At 48.0% G+C, this 18,019-nt stretch overlaps 1 protein-coding gene across 3 annotated transcripts in view; it reads left to right on the top strand.

The window, feature by feature from the left end:
• Positions 1-12,028, top strand: part of SHE (Src homology 2 domain containing E) — a 117,471-nt gene extending 105,443 nt beyond the window's left edge. For all 3 annotated transcript variants that reach the window (XM_086947597.1, XM_086947596.1, XM_086947595.1), the window contains one exon: positions 7,014-12,028. In XM_086947597.1, coding sequence (XP_086803723.1) covers positions 7,014-7,200 — 187 coding nt within the window. In that variant the 3' untranslated portion in view covers positions 7,201-12,028. The remainder of the gene's footprint in view (positions 1-7,013) is intronic.
• The last annotated feature ends 5,991 nt before the right edge of the window (positions 12,029-18,019 follow it).

Here is an 18,019-nt window from a genome sequence, read left to right as displayed (position 1 = left end):
GAGTAGTGAGTGCAGAGTAGTGAGTAGTGAGTGCAGAGTAGTGAGTAGTGAGTGCAGAGTAGTGAGTAGTGAGTGCAGAGTAGTGAGTGCAGAGTAGTGAGTGCAGAGTAGTGAGTGCAGAGTAGTGAGTAGTGAGTGCAGAGTAGTGAGTAGTGAGTGCAGAGTAGTGAGTGCAGAGTAGTGAGTGCAGAGTAGTGAGTGCAGAGTAGTGAGTGCAGAGTAGTGAGTAGTGAGTGCAGAGTAGTGAGTGCAGAGTAGTGAGTGCAGAGTAGTGAGTGCAGAGTGCAGAGTAGTGAGTGCAGAGTAGTGAGTGCAGAGTAGTGAGTGCAGAGTGCAGAGTGCAGAGTAGTGAGTGCAGAGTGCAGAGTAGTGAGTGCAGAGTGCAGAGTAGTGAGTGCAGAGTAGTGAGTGCAGAGTAGTGAGTGCAGAGTAGTGAGTGCAGAGTAGTGAGTGCAGAGTGCAGAGTAGTGAGTGCAGAGTGCAGAGTAGTGAGTGCAGAGTAGTGAGTGCAGAGTAGTGAGTGCAGAGTAGTGAGTGCAGAGTGCAGAGTAGTGAGTGCAGAGTGCAGAGTAGTGAGTGCAGAGTAGTGAGTGCAGAGTAGTGAGTGCAGAGTGCAGAGTAGTGAGTGCAGAGTAGTGAGTGCAGAGTAGTGAGTGCAGAGTGCAGAGTAGTGAGTGTGAGTAGTGAGTGCAGAGTGCAGAGTAGTGAGTGTGAGTAGTGAGTGTGAGTAGTGAGTGCAGAGTAGTGAGTGTGAGTAGTGAGTGCAGAGTGCAGAGTAGTGAGTGCAGAGTAGTGAGTGCAGAGTAGTGAGTGCAGAGTAGTGAGTGCAGAGTAGTGAGTGCAGAGTAGTGAGTGCAGAGTAGTGAGTAGTGAGTGCAGAGTAGTGAGTAGTGAGTGCAGAGTAGTGAGTGCAGAGTAGTGAGTAGTGAGTGCAGAGTAGTGAGTGCAGAGTAGTGAGTGCAGAGTAGTGAGTGCAGAGTAGTGAGTGCAGAGTGCAGAGTAGTGAGTGCAGAGTAGTGAGTGCAGAGTAGTGAGTGCAGAGTGCAGAGTAGTGAGTGTGAGTAGTGAGTGCAGAGTGCAGAGTAGTGAGTGTGAGTAGTGAGTGTGAGTAGTGAGTGCAGAGTAGTGAGTGTGAGTAGTGAGTGCAGAGTGCAGAGTAGTGAGTGCAGAGTAGTGAGTGCAGAGTAGTGAGTGCAGAGTAGTGAGTGCAGAGTAGTGAGTGCAGAGTAGTGAGTGCAGAGTAGTGAGTAGTGAGTGCAGAGTAGTGAGTAGTGAGTGCAGAGTAGTGAGTGCAGAGTAGTGAGTAGTGAGTGCAGAGTAGTGAGTGCAGAGTAGTGAGTGCAGAGTAGTGAGTGCAGAGTAGTGAGTGCAGAGTGCAGAGTAGTGAGTGCAGAGTGCAGAGTAGTGAGTGCAGAGTGCAGAGTAGTGAGTGCAGAGTGCAGAGTAGTGAGTGCATAGTGCAGAGTAGTGAGTGCATAGTGCAGAGTAGTGAGTGCATAGTGCAGAGTAGTGAGTGCATAGTGCAGAGTAGTGAGTGCATAGTGCAGAGTAGTGAGTGCAGAGTAGTGAGTGCAGAGTAGTGAGTGCAGAGTAGTGAGTGCAGAGTAGTGAGTGCATAGTGCAGAGTAGTGAGTGCAGAGTGCAGAGTAGTGAGTGTGCAGAGTAGTGAGTGTGCAGAGTAGTGAGTGTGCAGAGTAGTGAGTGTGCAGAGCAGTGAGTGCAGGTGCAGAGTGGTGTGTATTGGCAATGTAAATGACAATGCCATTTATTTATGATTTAAAGAAAAAAAAAATATGACATGAGCAATGCCAATTGCTCTACCTTTAATGATGCCGAGACCATTGCATTGCAAATGCTTGTTGTAAAGTGAGTTTAAAATTAATTTTCAAACTTTTCAGTGACATGGTTTTCTGAGTCGTTATAGAAATTCGGCACATTTAAAACGTTTGCCGTGGTAAATGCCAGACCGCTTTCCCTCATTCTACTGACAGGAAGCGGGATAAAAGAACATTGATTTCTATTGAAGAGCGGTCGCATCTGCACGTCGGGCGTCGGTTCAATTGCTATAAAAGACATATCTGGAGTGTTTGTGTGTCTTTTGTTGTTAACCCTGCCCATAGTTTTCGATAACTTAAAACTGAATTAAGCGTGCAACCCAAGCACGGTGGTCGGGGTGCCCGCTCCGAGCCCATCTTCCTTCAGTTTTCCTTTCGTTCATTCCGCCTCCAGGCTCAGATGAAAGTGTGCTTTCGCGCTGCGCCCCGAGTCTTCGAAGCGCGCATTTTGAGTCTGAGCCGCGCACCCCCACATGGGCACCTCCCGTGCCCCGTTTTCGTTGCATTGTCTCCGGGTGCGACGCGGGCACTGTGTGTACACATGCCTCTCTCTTCCTGCCGGAAAAAGAGAGATCATTAAATCGCATTTTTGTGATAAAGACCTTAAGCGCACTTTTTTGCCGTTTTGACAATCGGGGATTCATCATGAGCGTCAGCGACAGAGAAGCGGGCTCCTTTGTGGCTCAAACAGACCCAAGCCGGGCAGAGGCGCCTTGTTTGTGGCCGTCAGCTCCGGGCTCCGGCCACGGATGAGCGGAGTCCGGGAGAGGACGGGGACGCCCCTGTGTTTGGATGAGAATGGCCCTCTTTCTGGCTGCTGTTTGTGTCGTTCTGGCCCTTCGGTCGAAGAGAGCCCCCACCCCATCCTCTACCAGTTGGACACCGGACATGAAAACTTCTTTCTCAGAGGCGATAGCACGAGTATTTTCTGTGTTTTTTAAAAGATATATGTCATAGCCTGGACCTAGCGCCTAGGCGCAGCGAGCGCTTGACAGAGAAGCCGCAGCCCCCCCCCCAACATATGTTTGTTAATGTCACCAAAGGGCTTGGCAGACATGAGGTAGTCATGCAGGGGCAGTCGGGGGGAGCAGCCTTTTTTTCTGGGGTACCTCAGCCTGTGAACAAAAGGGCGTCAGCGGCTCGCGATGGGCACCTGAGAAGGAAGGCGCCGCCTCATAGAAAGAGAGCGCACTTGTAACACGTCTTTGCACAGGAAACTCGAATTTTGTCTATGGAAAGGAAAGTTATATGTGTAATATCTTCCGATGCTGTGTGCTTTAGAAGTCCGAGGTAGAGAAAATAATGACAGCGAATGGGAAACCTTCGAGTGAGAGGCCTCGAGTAGAAAAGAGCTCAGGGCTAATGTTAAAAGGAAGAGTAGGAGGTAAAGAGAGATACAACAAAGATAAGGCGCGGGACGGCTCGGTCCGTACAGTCAGGGGAAGAAAATGAGATTCAAAGGATAGCGAGCGAGCGAGCGAGCCAGGAATACATAGGAGAGCAGGGCAGGGGGGCCAGCTCCAGCAGAGAGTGCTTTAGTCTTGGAGGTGCTCAGAGCGTGCCAGGTGAAATGGCGGTGCGTTCCAGGGGGTGCGAGCTGCCTGCACTGGAGAGGGAGGGACTGTGAGGCAGTTTTGTAGGAGCTGACGTTTTTAGGTTTCGCTGGGGGACGGAGCCTTTAGGCTCCGCCTCCAGAGAAATCTGTAGTTTCTAGTATGGGTGACTTGAACACGCCCCTCTGCTTCATTGGCTAGCTCCATAAATGGAGGCTAGCCATTGGAACAGAGAGGCGTCCGTCATGGCCGGAGGAGACTCGGGGGCGTTCCCGAGAATCTTTGGCTTTTGCCGACGTCACGCGACGTCAGCCGAAAGCCTGGAACGCCCCCGAGTCTGTTCCGGCATTGCCGGCACTTCTGCGTCTCTCCTCCCCCCCTTTCCCGCCCCCTGGGTTTATTTTCGTCATTCGACCTCGCCCACCCGGCATCTGGACCGTTTTGTGGCGGACTTGTGGGCCGATCGAGTGCCCACCTCGATTGATGGTTATCTTTAAAGAGCCGGTGCCCACCCGGCATTTGCCCGATAAAATCAGCCCCCGCCTGCCTGCCTAAGGAGAAGGGCCGCTGCGCTGCCCGCAGCGACCCGGAAGTGGTTGGCCGGAAGTGCCCGCCCCCGCAGCCCGGGGGGAAGAAAGAAGAAGCCTGGCGGCCGGTTTGCAGGGCTCCCGTGATGCGAGGGAGCCCTGCTGCATCTAGGAGAGCCCAGGAGGCGAGGAACCCCGCCCGCGGCCCCAGAGCGACCGCCGGAGGAGTGCTGCAGGGAGCAAGGCTCCCGTGTGAGGAGGTTAGCCCCGCCCGCCAGAAGACAGCCGGTGAGTGCGGGTGCTTTCAAAGAGAGGGGGGGGGGGGCTGTACTTGTAAATGCTTGTGCGCATAGCCCGGCGCCCCGGGCGTGGTGGTGAGGCCCGCTCTGCTGACACCGCCTCCTGGTTACAGCGCGGCGCCCTCCCCCCTGGCATCTCCGCTGTGACCGGTCCCAAGCCCCGAAGTGCAGTCAGCAGAGGGCAGCCTGGCATGAAGGCCTCCGCACGTCTAGTTTAATTCATCCTGCCTCGCCCTCCTTGTTCCCACAAGTCTTCCCTTCTGACCCTCTGATACTGCCCGTCTCCTCCCGAGACCCGCCTCGTCTTCATTGCCTCACGCCTCCGGGGTGCCCCCAGCCCACCTCAGTTCCACCCACCCGTCCTCTGTTCCACCACCTCTGCCTTGATTACAATCACCCTCCCTCTGCTCTTGCCTTGGTTCCACCCACATGGTTTCACCACCCTTCTTTGCTGTGGTCTCGATTCCACCTACACTGCCAGGGTTGCACCCACCTTTCCTTGCCTCCACCCTACCTCGGTTTTGCTACTGCTATTTGTCAAATGAGATGTAGGTCTATCTAGCAAGTGAAAGTAGATTCCCTTGCCCTCCATTTAACCTTTGCCTTCGATAATCAGACACGAGGGTTGAGATTTCAAAGGAGTCTAAGTAGATAATAAGGTGATTAAATGTATGGAGTAGATGCATGTTTAAGGGAGTTGTACATAAAAGGGATGCCAAGGAGATATGCAATGGTGCTCCTGAAACAATTTTATTTATAATTTGTGCCACATAGGTTCACCCATTTACTGATTGTTCACTTGGAACCTTGCTTTCTGTTATCTAAATATTTTTTTTACACTGGTCTAGTTTTTCCTTCAGGTATTTAATGAGTTACATTTTATTACGTATGTTAAATTTAGGGCAGATAATGTTTGCCATGTCAAATTATTTTACACTTTGCCCTACCGATTTTCAATACCACATGCCTGCCATGGAGTCAACATTTATCAGGTTTCTACTTTACCCATGTTTCTATCCTTAGCGTTATTGCTTCTTTAAAAAATGTTCTCTTCTTCAGACAGCTTCTCTGATTTTGTAGCCTTTCTTAGACTGTATATACAGGGCGTTAGTATAACCGTAGGTCACGGGGAAGAAGTCTTGCATGCCTCCTTAGGTTTACATATGAAAGTAATTGTTTCTATCTCGTTGTTTAAAAAAAAAAAAAATCTATCTATCCGTACTTCCACTCTTAATTGTAAAGGCCAGGATGTTTGATCAATTTACTGTACTAAAAAAGGTACTGCAGCTATCTAAGCATGCATGCTTGGCTTCAGTGACATTGTTTTGCGGCGATGTCGGCATAATTGTTGGCAGGTATAAAGCCTCTAAATTAATGTTAGCTTTACGACTAATGCATGTGCCAAGTAGCTGCAACCAACACGGTGCTGAATCTCAACATCGTACTTCTGTTGCTACCAGTTTTGTACAAAATGAATCATTTTAACTCTGCATTCTGTGAAAGGTGGTTTCTACTAGGATAAGTTTTGGTACTGTCACATGACTGATAAAGCCAATGTTTTACATTTGCCAGTAATTACGCTTAGCATATTGACTTGTAGATTGCAGTACCCTAGTGTATACAAATCCCAGATGAAAATTCCCCAGTTTGTTTACGAACTTTGCCACACAACAGTAATCTATCTATTAGAAACGAAACACTTTGCCACTCTTATTTTCTCCACTCTGATTTTTAGGTCGAGCCTAGACAGCTTGCAAGCGGCGTGTAGCTCTAGGTGTATGTGTGTCTCTAGGTGTGTGTGTGTGGAGCTCTGTGTGTGTGGATCTGAGTGTGTGTGGCTCAGGATGTGTGTGTGTGTGTGTGTGGCTCTGTGTGTGTATGTCTTTGTGTGGCTCTGGGTGTGTGTATGTGGCTCTAGGTGTGTATGTGTGTGTGGCTCTGTATGTGTGTGTATATGTGTGTGTAACTCTGGGTGTATGTATAACTCTATATGTGTGTGACTCTGGGTATGTATGTGTAGCTCTGTGTGTGCATCTGGGTGTGGCTCTGGGTGTGTTTGTAATCAGTGTGTATGTGTGTGGCTCTGGCTATATATGTGTAGCTCAAAGTGTGTATGTGTGTGTGGCTCTGGGGTGGTGTGTGTGTGGCTCTGGGGTGGTGTGTGTGTGGCTCTGGGGTGGTGTGTGTGTGGCTCTGGGGGGAGGTGTGTGTAGCTCTGGGAGGAGTGTGTGGCTTTGGGGGGGTGTGGCTCTAAGTGTGCATGTGTGACTAGGGAGTGCAGAGTGACTAGGGAGTGCAGAGTGACTAGGGAGTGCAGATTGACTAGGGAGTGACTAAGGAGTGCTAGGAAATGACTAGAGAGTGCTAGGGAGTGCACAGTGCTAAGAGGCGCGGAGGGACTAGGGAAGCTAGGGAGTGCACAATGCTAAGAGGTGCGGAGGGACTAGGGAAGCTAGGGAGTGCACAATGCTAAGAGGTGCGGAGGGACAAGGGAAGCTAGGAAGTGCACAGTGCTAGGGAGTGCTATGGAGTTCTAGAGACTCCAGAGATTAAGCTAATAACAATGTAAGTGACAATGCCATTTATTTATCTGTTTTCAAAACCAACACATAAATAAAAATGTTGTCATTAACAATGCCAATAGCTCAAACTTTTCCAAAGGCGAAACCATTGCATTGAAAATGCTTGTTTTCTTCTCTGTCTCCCTCTCTCACCCTCCCGCATAACCTCCTGCACGCCCGTTCTCTCAATAACACCACCCCTAATGTCACCCCTTTTCTGCTTTTGTTTCCGTGTCAGGACCAGCCAGGGCTGCGTGCACATCATCGTGGCACAGACGAAGGATAACAAGTTCACGCTGAACCAGAGCAGCGCAGTGTTCAGCAGCATCCCGGAAGTGGTGCACCACTACAGCACCGAGAAGCTCCCCTTCAAAGGAGCTGAGCACATGAGCCTGCTGCACCCCGTGCACTGCACGCCACACTAGCATCACCAGAGCCTGGACAGCTGCACGTACTGTACTTCTAAGACAATCTTTTGAGGCTTTCTTGCACTTTAAGGCCTCTTGGTGCACTGCTCTGGTAGCGCCAGAGCCTGCAGGAACATGTGCACTGCACTATGTGACACCAGAGCATCTGGACCTCCAGCAACAGCCTTAGAAATACTAGAGCTCGAGGAACCCTATGCAATGCACTATTACACAAGAACCTGAGGCACTATACGCACTGCAGTAGAAATACCAGAGCCGGAAGTACTACCAGTGAAACCAGAGCTGGAAGGCCGCTGTACACCAATAACACTAGAATTCGAGCACATACGTACAGCAAAATGATTTATACGAGACCCAGAGGCACTGTGAGCTTGGAGCACTAGCGATAAAGCCAGGACGTGTGGCCTTTCACCCTTTGCACTAGTAAAAGAGGAGTCTGTGGCTCTGTGTGCGTCAGTACACATGACCCCAAGGCCATGTAACACAAGAGCCCTAGCCCCCTGTCCATCTGTGACACAAGAGCCGGAGGTCCTCTGTCCTTCTTTAACACAAGAGCCAAAAACCCTCTTTCCTTCTGTAATACAAGAGCCAGATGCCCCCTGTCCATCTGTAACACAAGAGCCCCCTGTCCTTCTGTAACACAAGAGCGAAAGGCCCCCTGTCCCCCTGTAACACGCAACCCCAAGCCCCCTGTCCATCTGTAACAGAAGAGCTAGAGGCCCTCTGTCCTTCTGTAACACAAGAGCAAAAGGCCATCTGTCCATCTGTAACACAAGAGCCTAAGGCCATTTGTCCTTCTGTAACACAAGAGCCCAAGGCCCCCTGTCCATCTGTAACACAAGAGCCCGGGGCCCTCTATCTTTCTGTAACACAAGAGCCTGAGGCCCCCTGTCCATCTGTAACACAATAGCCCAAGGCCCCCTGTCCATCTGTAACGCAAGAGCCCGATCCCCTGTCCATCCGTAACGCAAAAGCCCGAGGCCGCCTGTCCATCTGTAACACAAGAACCTGAGGGCTTCTGTAACACAAGAGCCCGAGGCACTCTATCCTTATGTAACCCAAGAGCCCAAGGCCCCCTGTCCATCTGTGACACAAGAACCCGAGGGCCTCTATCCTTCTGTAACACAAGAGCCAGAGCCTCCTGTCCTTCTGTAACACAAGAGCCCAAGCACCCTGTCCATCTGTAACACAAAAGCCCGAGGCACTCTGTCCTTGTGTAACCCAAGAGCCCAAGGCCCCCCTCTATCTGTGACACAAGAGCCCAAGGCCCTCTGTCCTTCTGTGACACCAGGGCCACTTGTCCATCTGTAACACCAGAGCCCGAGCCCCCCGTCTTTCTGTAACACAAGAGCCCAAGCTCCCTGTCCTTCTGTAAAACAAGAGCCTGAGCTCCCTGTCCATCTGTCACACAAGAGCCCACGGTCACCTGTACCTCCGTAACACAAGAGCCCATGGTCGCCTGTACCTCTGTAACACAAGAGCCCAGACCCCCTGTCCACCTGTCACAAGAGCCGGAGGCCCTCTGCCCTTCTGTAACACAAGAGCCAGAGCCCCCTTGTCCTTCTGTAACACAAGAGCCCAAGCTCCCTGTCCTTCTGTAACACAAGAGCCCGCAGCCCCCTGTCCATATGTAACACAAGAGCCCGCAGCCCCCTGTCCATCGGTAACACAAGAGCCCGCAGCCCCCTGTCCATCTGTAACACAAGAGCCCACAGCCCCCTGTCCATCTGTAAAACAAGAGCCCAGGCCCCCTGTTCACCTGTCACAAGAGCCTGAGGCCCTCTGCCCTTCTGTAACACAAGAGCTCTAAGCCCTCTGTCCCATCAGTTTGCTCAAGACCCCACGGCCTTCCATGCACCAGTAACACAAGTCCGAGACCCTTCATTGGTTGTACTAGTAGTGCAAGAACCTGCGGCCCACAGTGCACTGCAAAAATACCTCACAGGCTGTGGTTCCTCCCTACACTAGTAAACACAATAGCCTGGGCCCTTTGTGGCAGAGTGACAAAAAGGCTAGCGACCACTGTACATTGCACCAGTAACATACGAGCCCCAGGTCCTCATCCACCATACCAGTACACCAGTGTGCACTGCATTAGAACGCAAGAGTTCAGGGCTTTGTGGATCAGTAACAGAGGGGCAATGTTCTGCCCTTGTACCGATGCCAAGAGGCTGTCTATGCAGGACACCACTAACACAAGATCTATGTTCTAATGCGATTTGTACCAGTTATTCAAGAACCAGAAGCCCTGTGCACCTGATGCCCTTCATGCTCTGCACCGTGAACAACAGAGCTGCGGACCTCTATGCACCACATGAATAACCACAGCGCCAAAGGACATCTGTGTACCATTGACACCACAGCTCGCGTCCTACGGTGTACAGTACAAGTACTAAGAGTCTGAGGTCCTCTACCTTTGGCTCCCGTAATCCAGGGTCATATGTACACTGTGTTACACAAGAGTATGATGTTTTCCATGTAGCTACTAGCAACTGAGATAAGGCCTAACTGCACTGCACCAGTAACCGAAGCAAACGGCTGTCTATGCAGCAGTGACACTGTAGCCTAAGGCCATCTGCCACTGCTCCAGCACCAGCTCCAATGCCTGAGGACAGCTGTGCAAGGCACCATCAACTCATTATGCATAGCACAAGTTACAGAAGACCATAAGGCCTCCAAGCACTGCACCACGTAAAGCGTGAAATAACACCCGCGGTCCCAGGTGTACCAATGACACTAGTGACAGAAGGCCTTTAAGCACTGCACCGTCAACACAAGCCAAACAGATGACCGCCAATGCGTACACTCCAAAAAGGGATATCTTGAGCTGTGACGCTAAACTACACATGGACAAAATGGGCATCTTGGAGATAACTGAATGGAAGGCACCCAGAGAGGGGCAAACTACACAATCAACGCTTCGACAAAGACATACCCTCCAAGCTGGCAATACATGGGCCAAAATGGTGTCAGGAGAGATGACAACTAAACAACACCTTTACAACAGAGATATTTTGAGAGGGGTGCAACAATACAACACATTGAAAGAAGAGATATCTCGAAAGGTGACCACTACACAACACATTTAAAAACACGCAATCCAGGAGAAAACAACTGCTTAGCGCAAAGGGCATCCACGGAGGTGATATCTAATCGATCAACACTATAAGCAGGGCACAAGTCCTAAAAAAAGAAGTGGGGGGACGCTGACGTCACGACAGGTAGTGACGTCACGAAAGGTGCATTGCACCATCAGATTCATTGCCTCCCCTCGCTCACCCCTTAAATGCGAATGCATCAGAGAAGCCAGCGCCTGAGCAGTGTTCTGAATGAGCTCCGATCTCGCCCCAGAGAGGCCAAAGAGTGAAAGTGTGGCTCCATTTGCTCCAGTTATTGAGCTCCCGATAAAATAAGTGGGGGGACCGCCCACCCGCGTGGTACCCCGATTCGAGCCCTGACTATAAGAAAGAAAATATGTGGTGAGATGACAACTGTACAGCACATTGACAAAATGAACCTCCGGAGAGGTGATAACTTACTAATACATTGAGAGAAGAGAGAAGAGCTATCCAAAGTGGGGACAATTGTACAACACACTGTCAAAATGGCGGTAGCAACTACATTACACAGAGGCACAAAAGACATCCAGAGGGATCACAACTAATTGATTCACGTTGACCGAAGAGATGTCCGTTGAGGTGACATATGTACAACACATTAACCAAAGTGCAACTGGAGAAGTGACAACTTCACAACATATTGATGGGAGAGACATCCAGAGGGGTGAAAATACAGAACCCATTGGGGTAACAGATAAACCTAGAGTTGACAATACTCAACAAACTGGCAAAACGGTGGCCAGGAGGAAACAACTACTTAACACTGAGGCACATAAGACATCCAGAGATATGACAACTACTTTATCAACACATTGAGAGAGAAAAAGAGATATGTGACGAGGTGACAGCTGTGCAACACCCAGACAAAATGGGCCTCAGGCAAAGTGCTAACCACATAATACGTTGAGTGAAGAGCTATCTGATGAGGCGTCAACTGTAGAAAACACTTTAAAAATGGAGGTAGCAACTACTTAACACAAAGACAGGAAAGACATCCAGAGGGATGACAGTTATTCAGTCGAGATTGATAAAAAAGATATCCAGTGAGTTGACCGGTTTGACAGTACACGATTCCGGGAGGTACCAGCTACTTAACACATTGATAGAAGAGACATTCGAAGAGGTTACAACTACACAACACTGTGCAAAAGTGAATGCTGGAGAGAAGGCAACTGTACAAAACAGAAAATTAGCATAAGGAAAGGTTCTAGCAACATATTCACAAAAACAAGATGTGGGATGGAAATCACTAATAGTGTTCAGAAAAAAATATATACAGCAAGATCTGATAACTATATGACTGACAAAAACACTTCCTGCTTCTTATATTCCATCACAAGACAACAGTATATGCGCTTCCGTACTTTGCTGTCCACCTCTCTGCTCTTCCATGTATCCCGCCTTTCACATCGACATATGTATTGAATTGTTCAGCCTCGGTGTATCCTGTTTTTCAGTAACACGAACTGTATAATGCATTGTTTTTCAAACCAGCCCATTGAACGTTCAGACTTCAAAAAGCAAAAATAGTCTGTCATCTCAATGGGGGAGTATTCGTAACCAGTTGCTTCGATGTCTATTTTTTTGTATTTATGAGAATTTATAAAGGTTTTTATCATGCAAGGTGGGATAGGCACATTGCTCTGCCTCAATTTCTAATGATGTTTGTTTTACTGTGAGTTGCAATAAAGTTAACTTGGACTCCAGTGTGTTCATCTACCTGACTGAGGTTAGCATCCCAGTAGGGTCAATTATGTGGTGATAATTGTTGGTTGCCAGCTTCAGTCAGTCCAATAGAGGGTTCTCGCACGGTTAAATTCTGTGGGATCCCAGTCGTTAAATGAGTTTGGCAGCACTCTGCCTTAAGTCCGTGGACTAGCTGAGTACGTTTCTTTGAGTCTTCCACGTGGCCTAGTTCTTGAAGGAGATTCCACTTGAGTTAACACTGATGTTCAATTTCTTCTCCTTAATCAGTTGTGGAGGCTCTCGGACTCCTTCCTCGGGGTTTCAATCCAGGTTCCTGATGGTGGGTTGTATTAAGTGTAATGCATTCTAAGAATTTCCAGCCTCCACCCTGAGCAGATTCTCACAAAGTGAATCACATTGTATTCGATGGGCAAGATAATGTAAGGAGCAGTAGCTTCTGATTAGTGGTGTATAGGTCCAGTGTTCGACGCCGGTACTTGGCCATTAATGATTCTGGAGGGCTGAGAGAGACAAAATTGCAGACGAGCAATGCCTGCTAGCTGGAGCGCTGCCAACTGTTAGGGCAGGGACTGATTTGCAAACTGCCCACCTTAAAAATCAGGCACAGCCCCTTGTAATGTTAGCTTTTAGGAAAGTAGCACAAAAAAGGCCAAATCCAGTCTACAAATAAAGTCAGTGGAGATTTTCGCCAATCAAATTACTCAATCAATCTCCGCTATGCTGTTGATATGTAGTTGCTTTCAAATCCTTCAGAACACAGGCCACAACTTGATTTCTCCGAACAGATCGCATTAAGCCTTTACTTGGAAGTGTAGGTCCATTTAACCTTCCGTACTGAATGTGCGACGTAGCAGGCTTGAGAAAGCCCTAAGCACGATTGCTAAAGGGGAGAGAAACATGTATCCGCTCAATTTTTTGTACTGGTGTGAAATATGTTTGTACATAATTAATAAAACATGGTATGCCAACAGCACGAGGAGTTTAGGTTGAATTATCTGACTAAGGAAAAGTGAAGCTCTCCATTACCGTTATTTGGATATTATATTCAGAATTTTTGCTTTTCTTCTACTATGTTTCCAAAACTCACCAGTGTCCCTTTCCCAGTGCAACTGCCCACTGTAGAGGTATTACCATTAGGTACCAGGGTAATTTGGACCAATCGACCAACAAGAAAGAACATCCACCAGCATCACACGTCACGTAAGGCTTTAAGGCTACCTAGCAACCCCTTACAAAGCCAGCCACACATACACATTTAACCTATGGAGACAGGATTTTCAGGGCATTGATGCTTTTCTCAGGAGGCAAAAGGGCTATGTGCCATGCAGATGCTGCACTGTATAGATAGACGCCCACTGAGCCCCTCATATCTCACAGATGTATTGCTCTTGGATGTATTGCTCTTGGGCTGAGTAGTGGCATCCCCATGAATGGCTGGGTGCCCCACTGTACCGACGTTGCCAGTGTTATGCTCCTGACAGCAGTATGGGACTTCCTCCAGAGCACATGAGCTCCCATTTTGTTTTCCTAAACCAAGACGTGTGGCTTCTCAACTGTGTACAACAGAAAGGAGGCTAAGCCACCCTTGTGCCCTGGAGGACACATTGCAATGGACGCAAAATGTCTTCCTAGAACAAATAGTGGACCAAGGGGTCCCACTGGAAATGGGGCTTTTCTCAGTCTACAAAGTCTCAGACCATTAATTTAAATTTAATTATTTCAGATTTATTAAAACTCAACTGTGCATAATCTAAAACACACCTAATCCATTCTTCGGTGATTAAAGGAATCTATCCTAGGACGCTTTTAGCCAACAGCCTATAGGGAAATAATTACTTTCTCTTCGTTTTTTAAGTTCTTACTTTTTAATTTAAATAAATGATTTACTCTCTAAATGTGTTTATTTCATTCCACTTCAGAAAACCAATTTTTGGGCATTTTTCTCGACATTTTGCTTATTAGAAGGGATACAAAAATTCAATGCATTTCAGAGATAGGCCCTTTACCAGGAAAGTATTGTTTCTATAGTTCTTAAAAGTCACTGTGTCTGCAGGGAAAAACACAAAAAAACAGTGTTACTGTAAATGTCGTGCTCATTTGGAAATGCCATATGTACGCAGATAGTACTCCGCTCCCTATGATGTAGATGCAAACTCGTTGCGTATCTCAGGGTCATCGCTGGAGGCAGAAGAACTGACCGAATGGCAAAAACAAAAATACTGCTGATGGGGGTCCATTAGTCCGACTCATCTTTCTTTTCGCTGGCCAGAGTCTGTATACACCACCACCCCCAGCCAATGAAAAAAACTGCAGCCTGGATGTGGTGCTTGACAACAGCCTTTCTTTTATTCCTATTTTAAACACCTACTTCAAGGTATAATTCCTGTTCCTCATCTCATCCAAAAAATAATCATACTCACAATGGGGATTTCTGCATCATCTGTGCAAGAGCCTCTATATGCCCCCCCCCCCCCCCCCCCCCCCAATAAAACTAGTCTAAACTCCAAAGGGTCCAGAATCATGCGGACTGTCTCCTGTTTGGTACGAATGACTACAACTTCATCTCAACTGCACTACAGTCCCTCCCGCTGGCCGCCAGCGAAGATGAGAGCCAACTTCAAATCCCTACGTGTCCGCCAAGTAGTCCCTCCCTTGACCCCTTCGAGCACCTGGGATGCTATACAGCATGTCTAGAACCATTTGGGTAGCCAATGGGACCTGTTGGCTCTGCCAATGCTTATTAACATTCTTGTCATGCCACAAACCATCTGTATGCCTATGACACCTATATCTTGTCAAAGTGAAATGTTTGCTTTCGAATGTTCGCTGCTGTAAATCAGCAAGATCTTGCAGAGTGGGCATGAAAGTTTCAGTTGTTTAAGACTTACAGGGGCAAAATAGCATTTTTTGTAGCATTGGCAGCAAAAGTATTACATTTAGACACGCCTTCTACGGATTGGTAGGCAACACACTTAACAATCGCTACTGTTTTTGACAGTTGGGGGTCATCAAGTGACTCTGTTTTCTATGATCCATTTTTCAGGAAGTGACAACGGGCATGGACCATGCATTTTCTACAATGAATGGACATACTCCAGATGTCGTTGGGGCCTGAAGAGACTCGTGGCCTCTATCATAACTCAAAATAGTGAAATTACGGCGGCAAAGCCTTTCAGTGCTTCCCCATACTTTAGACCCACTTTTTAGTACGACAAACTTTTGCAACTCGCCGAGCTTTAATAAACATGGGATGGGAAAAATGTTTATGTAACGAAAGCATAATATGGTAGTGCATTGTCATTTACAGATAGCACATCTTCCATTGAAATGGTCACTTCTCACAAATTATAATGGATGGAAATCGGGTTTCACTGAATATGATTTGTGCATCACCAAGTAAAGTTTTTTTGATTTTTCCTGACCCTTTTAAAATCTTGGTTTCCATCACACTTTAAAATTACAACAACAAAAAAGTGCTCCATTTGCTTCTTTCCTAACTTATGAACGTATACAGTTCATTTACAGGTATTTACATTTTGTTGTGTTTTACAAAAAAAATGGCATCCTACAGGCTTTCCTTTCTCACGTCATGTATCCCAACAAGATTGACACATAATTCACTTTACTTTTCCTTCTCTGATTGCAGTGTGAAAGTAGTTTGTAAACACCAGTCCCCATGTTAAAAAATAAGCAGCAGAAGAAAGAGCCTGACATTTTACCCCTGCCTTTGCAGCAGATGTGACATGATAAATACAGGATATAAAGGCTTTTTATTGCTTGGACTTTCACGACTCACCAGAAGTTGGCTTGCTACCCAACAGTTTGGGAAACACGTATTCGTCTATCCTTGGAGATGGTTAGGAGGCTGTATTTCGGAAGAATTTTCTCACTGACTTATGGTCAGTTTCTCCTAAGAAGAATTGGGCATGTAGACACTGGTGGACATGTTGGCAGCCTTATTTATGGCCACTGCTTCACATTTATTTTAGGAACAGCAGGTCTGTTTTCCGAAGTGCCTCATTGGCAAGCAAAGTGGGGGACCTGTCACCAACCTCTTTTTAGGTTTCGCCTGCCGAAGGCTGCACTCTGCGCAGATTTTCGGCGCAGGCGAAATCTATTGTTTACAAAAAGGGCTTCAGGAACGTCCCCCGGCTCCCATTGGTTAGCTCCATAAATGGAGGCTAGCCATTGGGTGCCGGATCTGTCCGTCAAGGCCGGACCAGATTTGGGGGCGTTCCCGAGAATTTTTCTCTTTTGGCCACGTCATGCGGCGGTGGGCGGGGGTTTTTTTTTTTTGCTCGTCGAGGTTTGTTTGGGCCATTTGGCGGCCGACCGCCGCCTGAGGAAGTCCAGGTGAGTGCCATTCCCTCCCCCCTCCCGATGGCCGTTCCTTTCCCGCCCCCCCTCCCGCTGGCCGTTCCTTTCCCGCCCTCCCGCTGTCCATTCCTTTCCCACCCCCTCCCGCTGTCCGTGCCTTCCCCCCCCCCTCCCCCCCCGCTGTCCGTGCTTTTCAAGCGTCAAGTCGACAAACGGGGTCTGAAACGTTAAAGGGGTGTGAGAGAAATCCTTTATTAGGCAACTGCGAACCACGGAGAGCTGAATCCCGGCAGCCCCATCAACCCCGCGTCAAATTGAATATTTCACTGTGGCTAACGTTTATTATGCGATTGATCCCGACCGGATACCATGTTTGTATTTTGAATGTTCGAAGCCCAGGTGTTGTAGGGTGATTTGGGTAAACCCCTAGATGTTTAAAAGTAGAGCACATGCTCTGCATAGGCTAATGAAAAGTAGTACCCCTTTCCCTAATGCGGTGCCTTGCAGTAAGCAGTGTATGACATTTAGAACAAAGTTTTAAATACAGTTTGCCAAACTTGCGCCTCTTGTTGGGCTAAGCTGTCGTGAAGCCAGCAGCATAATGTAACTGCAGCTAGCAGACAATGTAAATTTGCGCTGCCCTTCCTGTCCGTTTGCTCGTTCCCGCACCCCCCACCCCCGTTCGTGTGTCGCCCGCAACACTGCCCCCCACCCCCCGGCCACCGTCCCTGCGAACCACGGAGAGCTGAATCCCAAGCAGCCCCATCAACCCTGCGTCAAATTGAATATTTCACTGTGGCTAACGTTTATTATGTGATTGATCCCGACCGGATACCATGTTTGTATTTTGAATGTTCGAAGCCCAGGTGTTGTAGGGTGATTTGGGTATACCCCTAGATGTTTAAAAGTAGAGCACGTGCTCGGCATAGGCTAATAAAAGTAGTACCCCTTTCCCTAATGCGGTGCCTTGCAGTAAGCAGTGTATGACATTTAGAACAAAGTTTTAAATACAGTTTGCCAAACTTGCGCCTCTTGTTGGGCTCAGCTGTCGTGAAGCCAGCAGCATGATGTAACTGCAGCTAGCAGACAGTGTAAATTTGCGCTGCCCTTTGATAGAAAAAAAATGTGAACTGCAAAGTTGTCTGGTGGATAGGTCAGAAACCAGGCTGTCTTTTCCTCGCATGTGGATTGCAGCATCTATTTGTCCCACAGTGTGTAGATCAAATTGAGGTTTTAGGGACCATCTACAATGTGCTTACCTTCCCCCTTATCCTTGATTGTAAATAGGTCACACCACCCAAAGCTTCCTGCATTTCCACACCCTTGTATTCTCTGTGTAATCACTGATTTCCCTGCAAGAAAATGGTGCCAGCCAAGGTATTCTTCCATTCTTTATGGATCGAGTTTCTGTGTCTTTGCCCATAAGTCTCATTCCTGTTCAGGTTTTGATGGAAAAGCAATTGTTGGCTAAGTATTTTTCAGTGCGTGGTAGATGACAATAACGGGGTGGCTGGCCGTTGCTTTTTCCTCAGAAACCGTAGATTAGCAATGTATATGGTTACTTGCCTTTCCTCAGAGTCAAAGATTTTGTGTGTTTTTGTGTTAGTCCTAGATTTTTCTGTGAAGAGAGGTAGGGAGAACGTAGCAATACACTCTAAGTCCCCAAATATATT

This window comes from Lissotriton vulgaris, chromosome 12 (genome assembly GCF_964263255.1).
Source record: "Lissotriton vulgaris chromosome 12, aLisVul1.2, whole genome shotgun sequence".
Classification (NCBI taxonomy): domain Eukaryota; kingdom Metazoa; phylum Chordata; class Amphibia; order Caudata; family Salamandridae; genus Lissotriton; species Lissotriton vulgaris.
The sequence above is the reverse complement of the archived record's forward strand: the minus strand, read 5'-3'. Positions and strand labels throughout refer to the sequence as shown.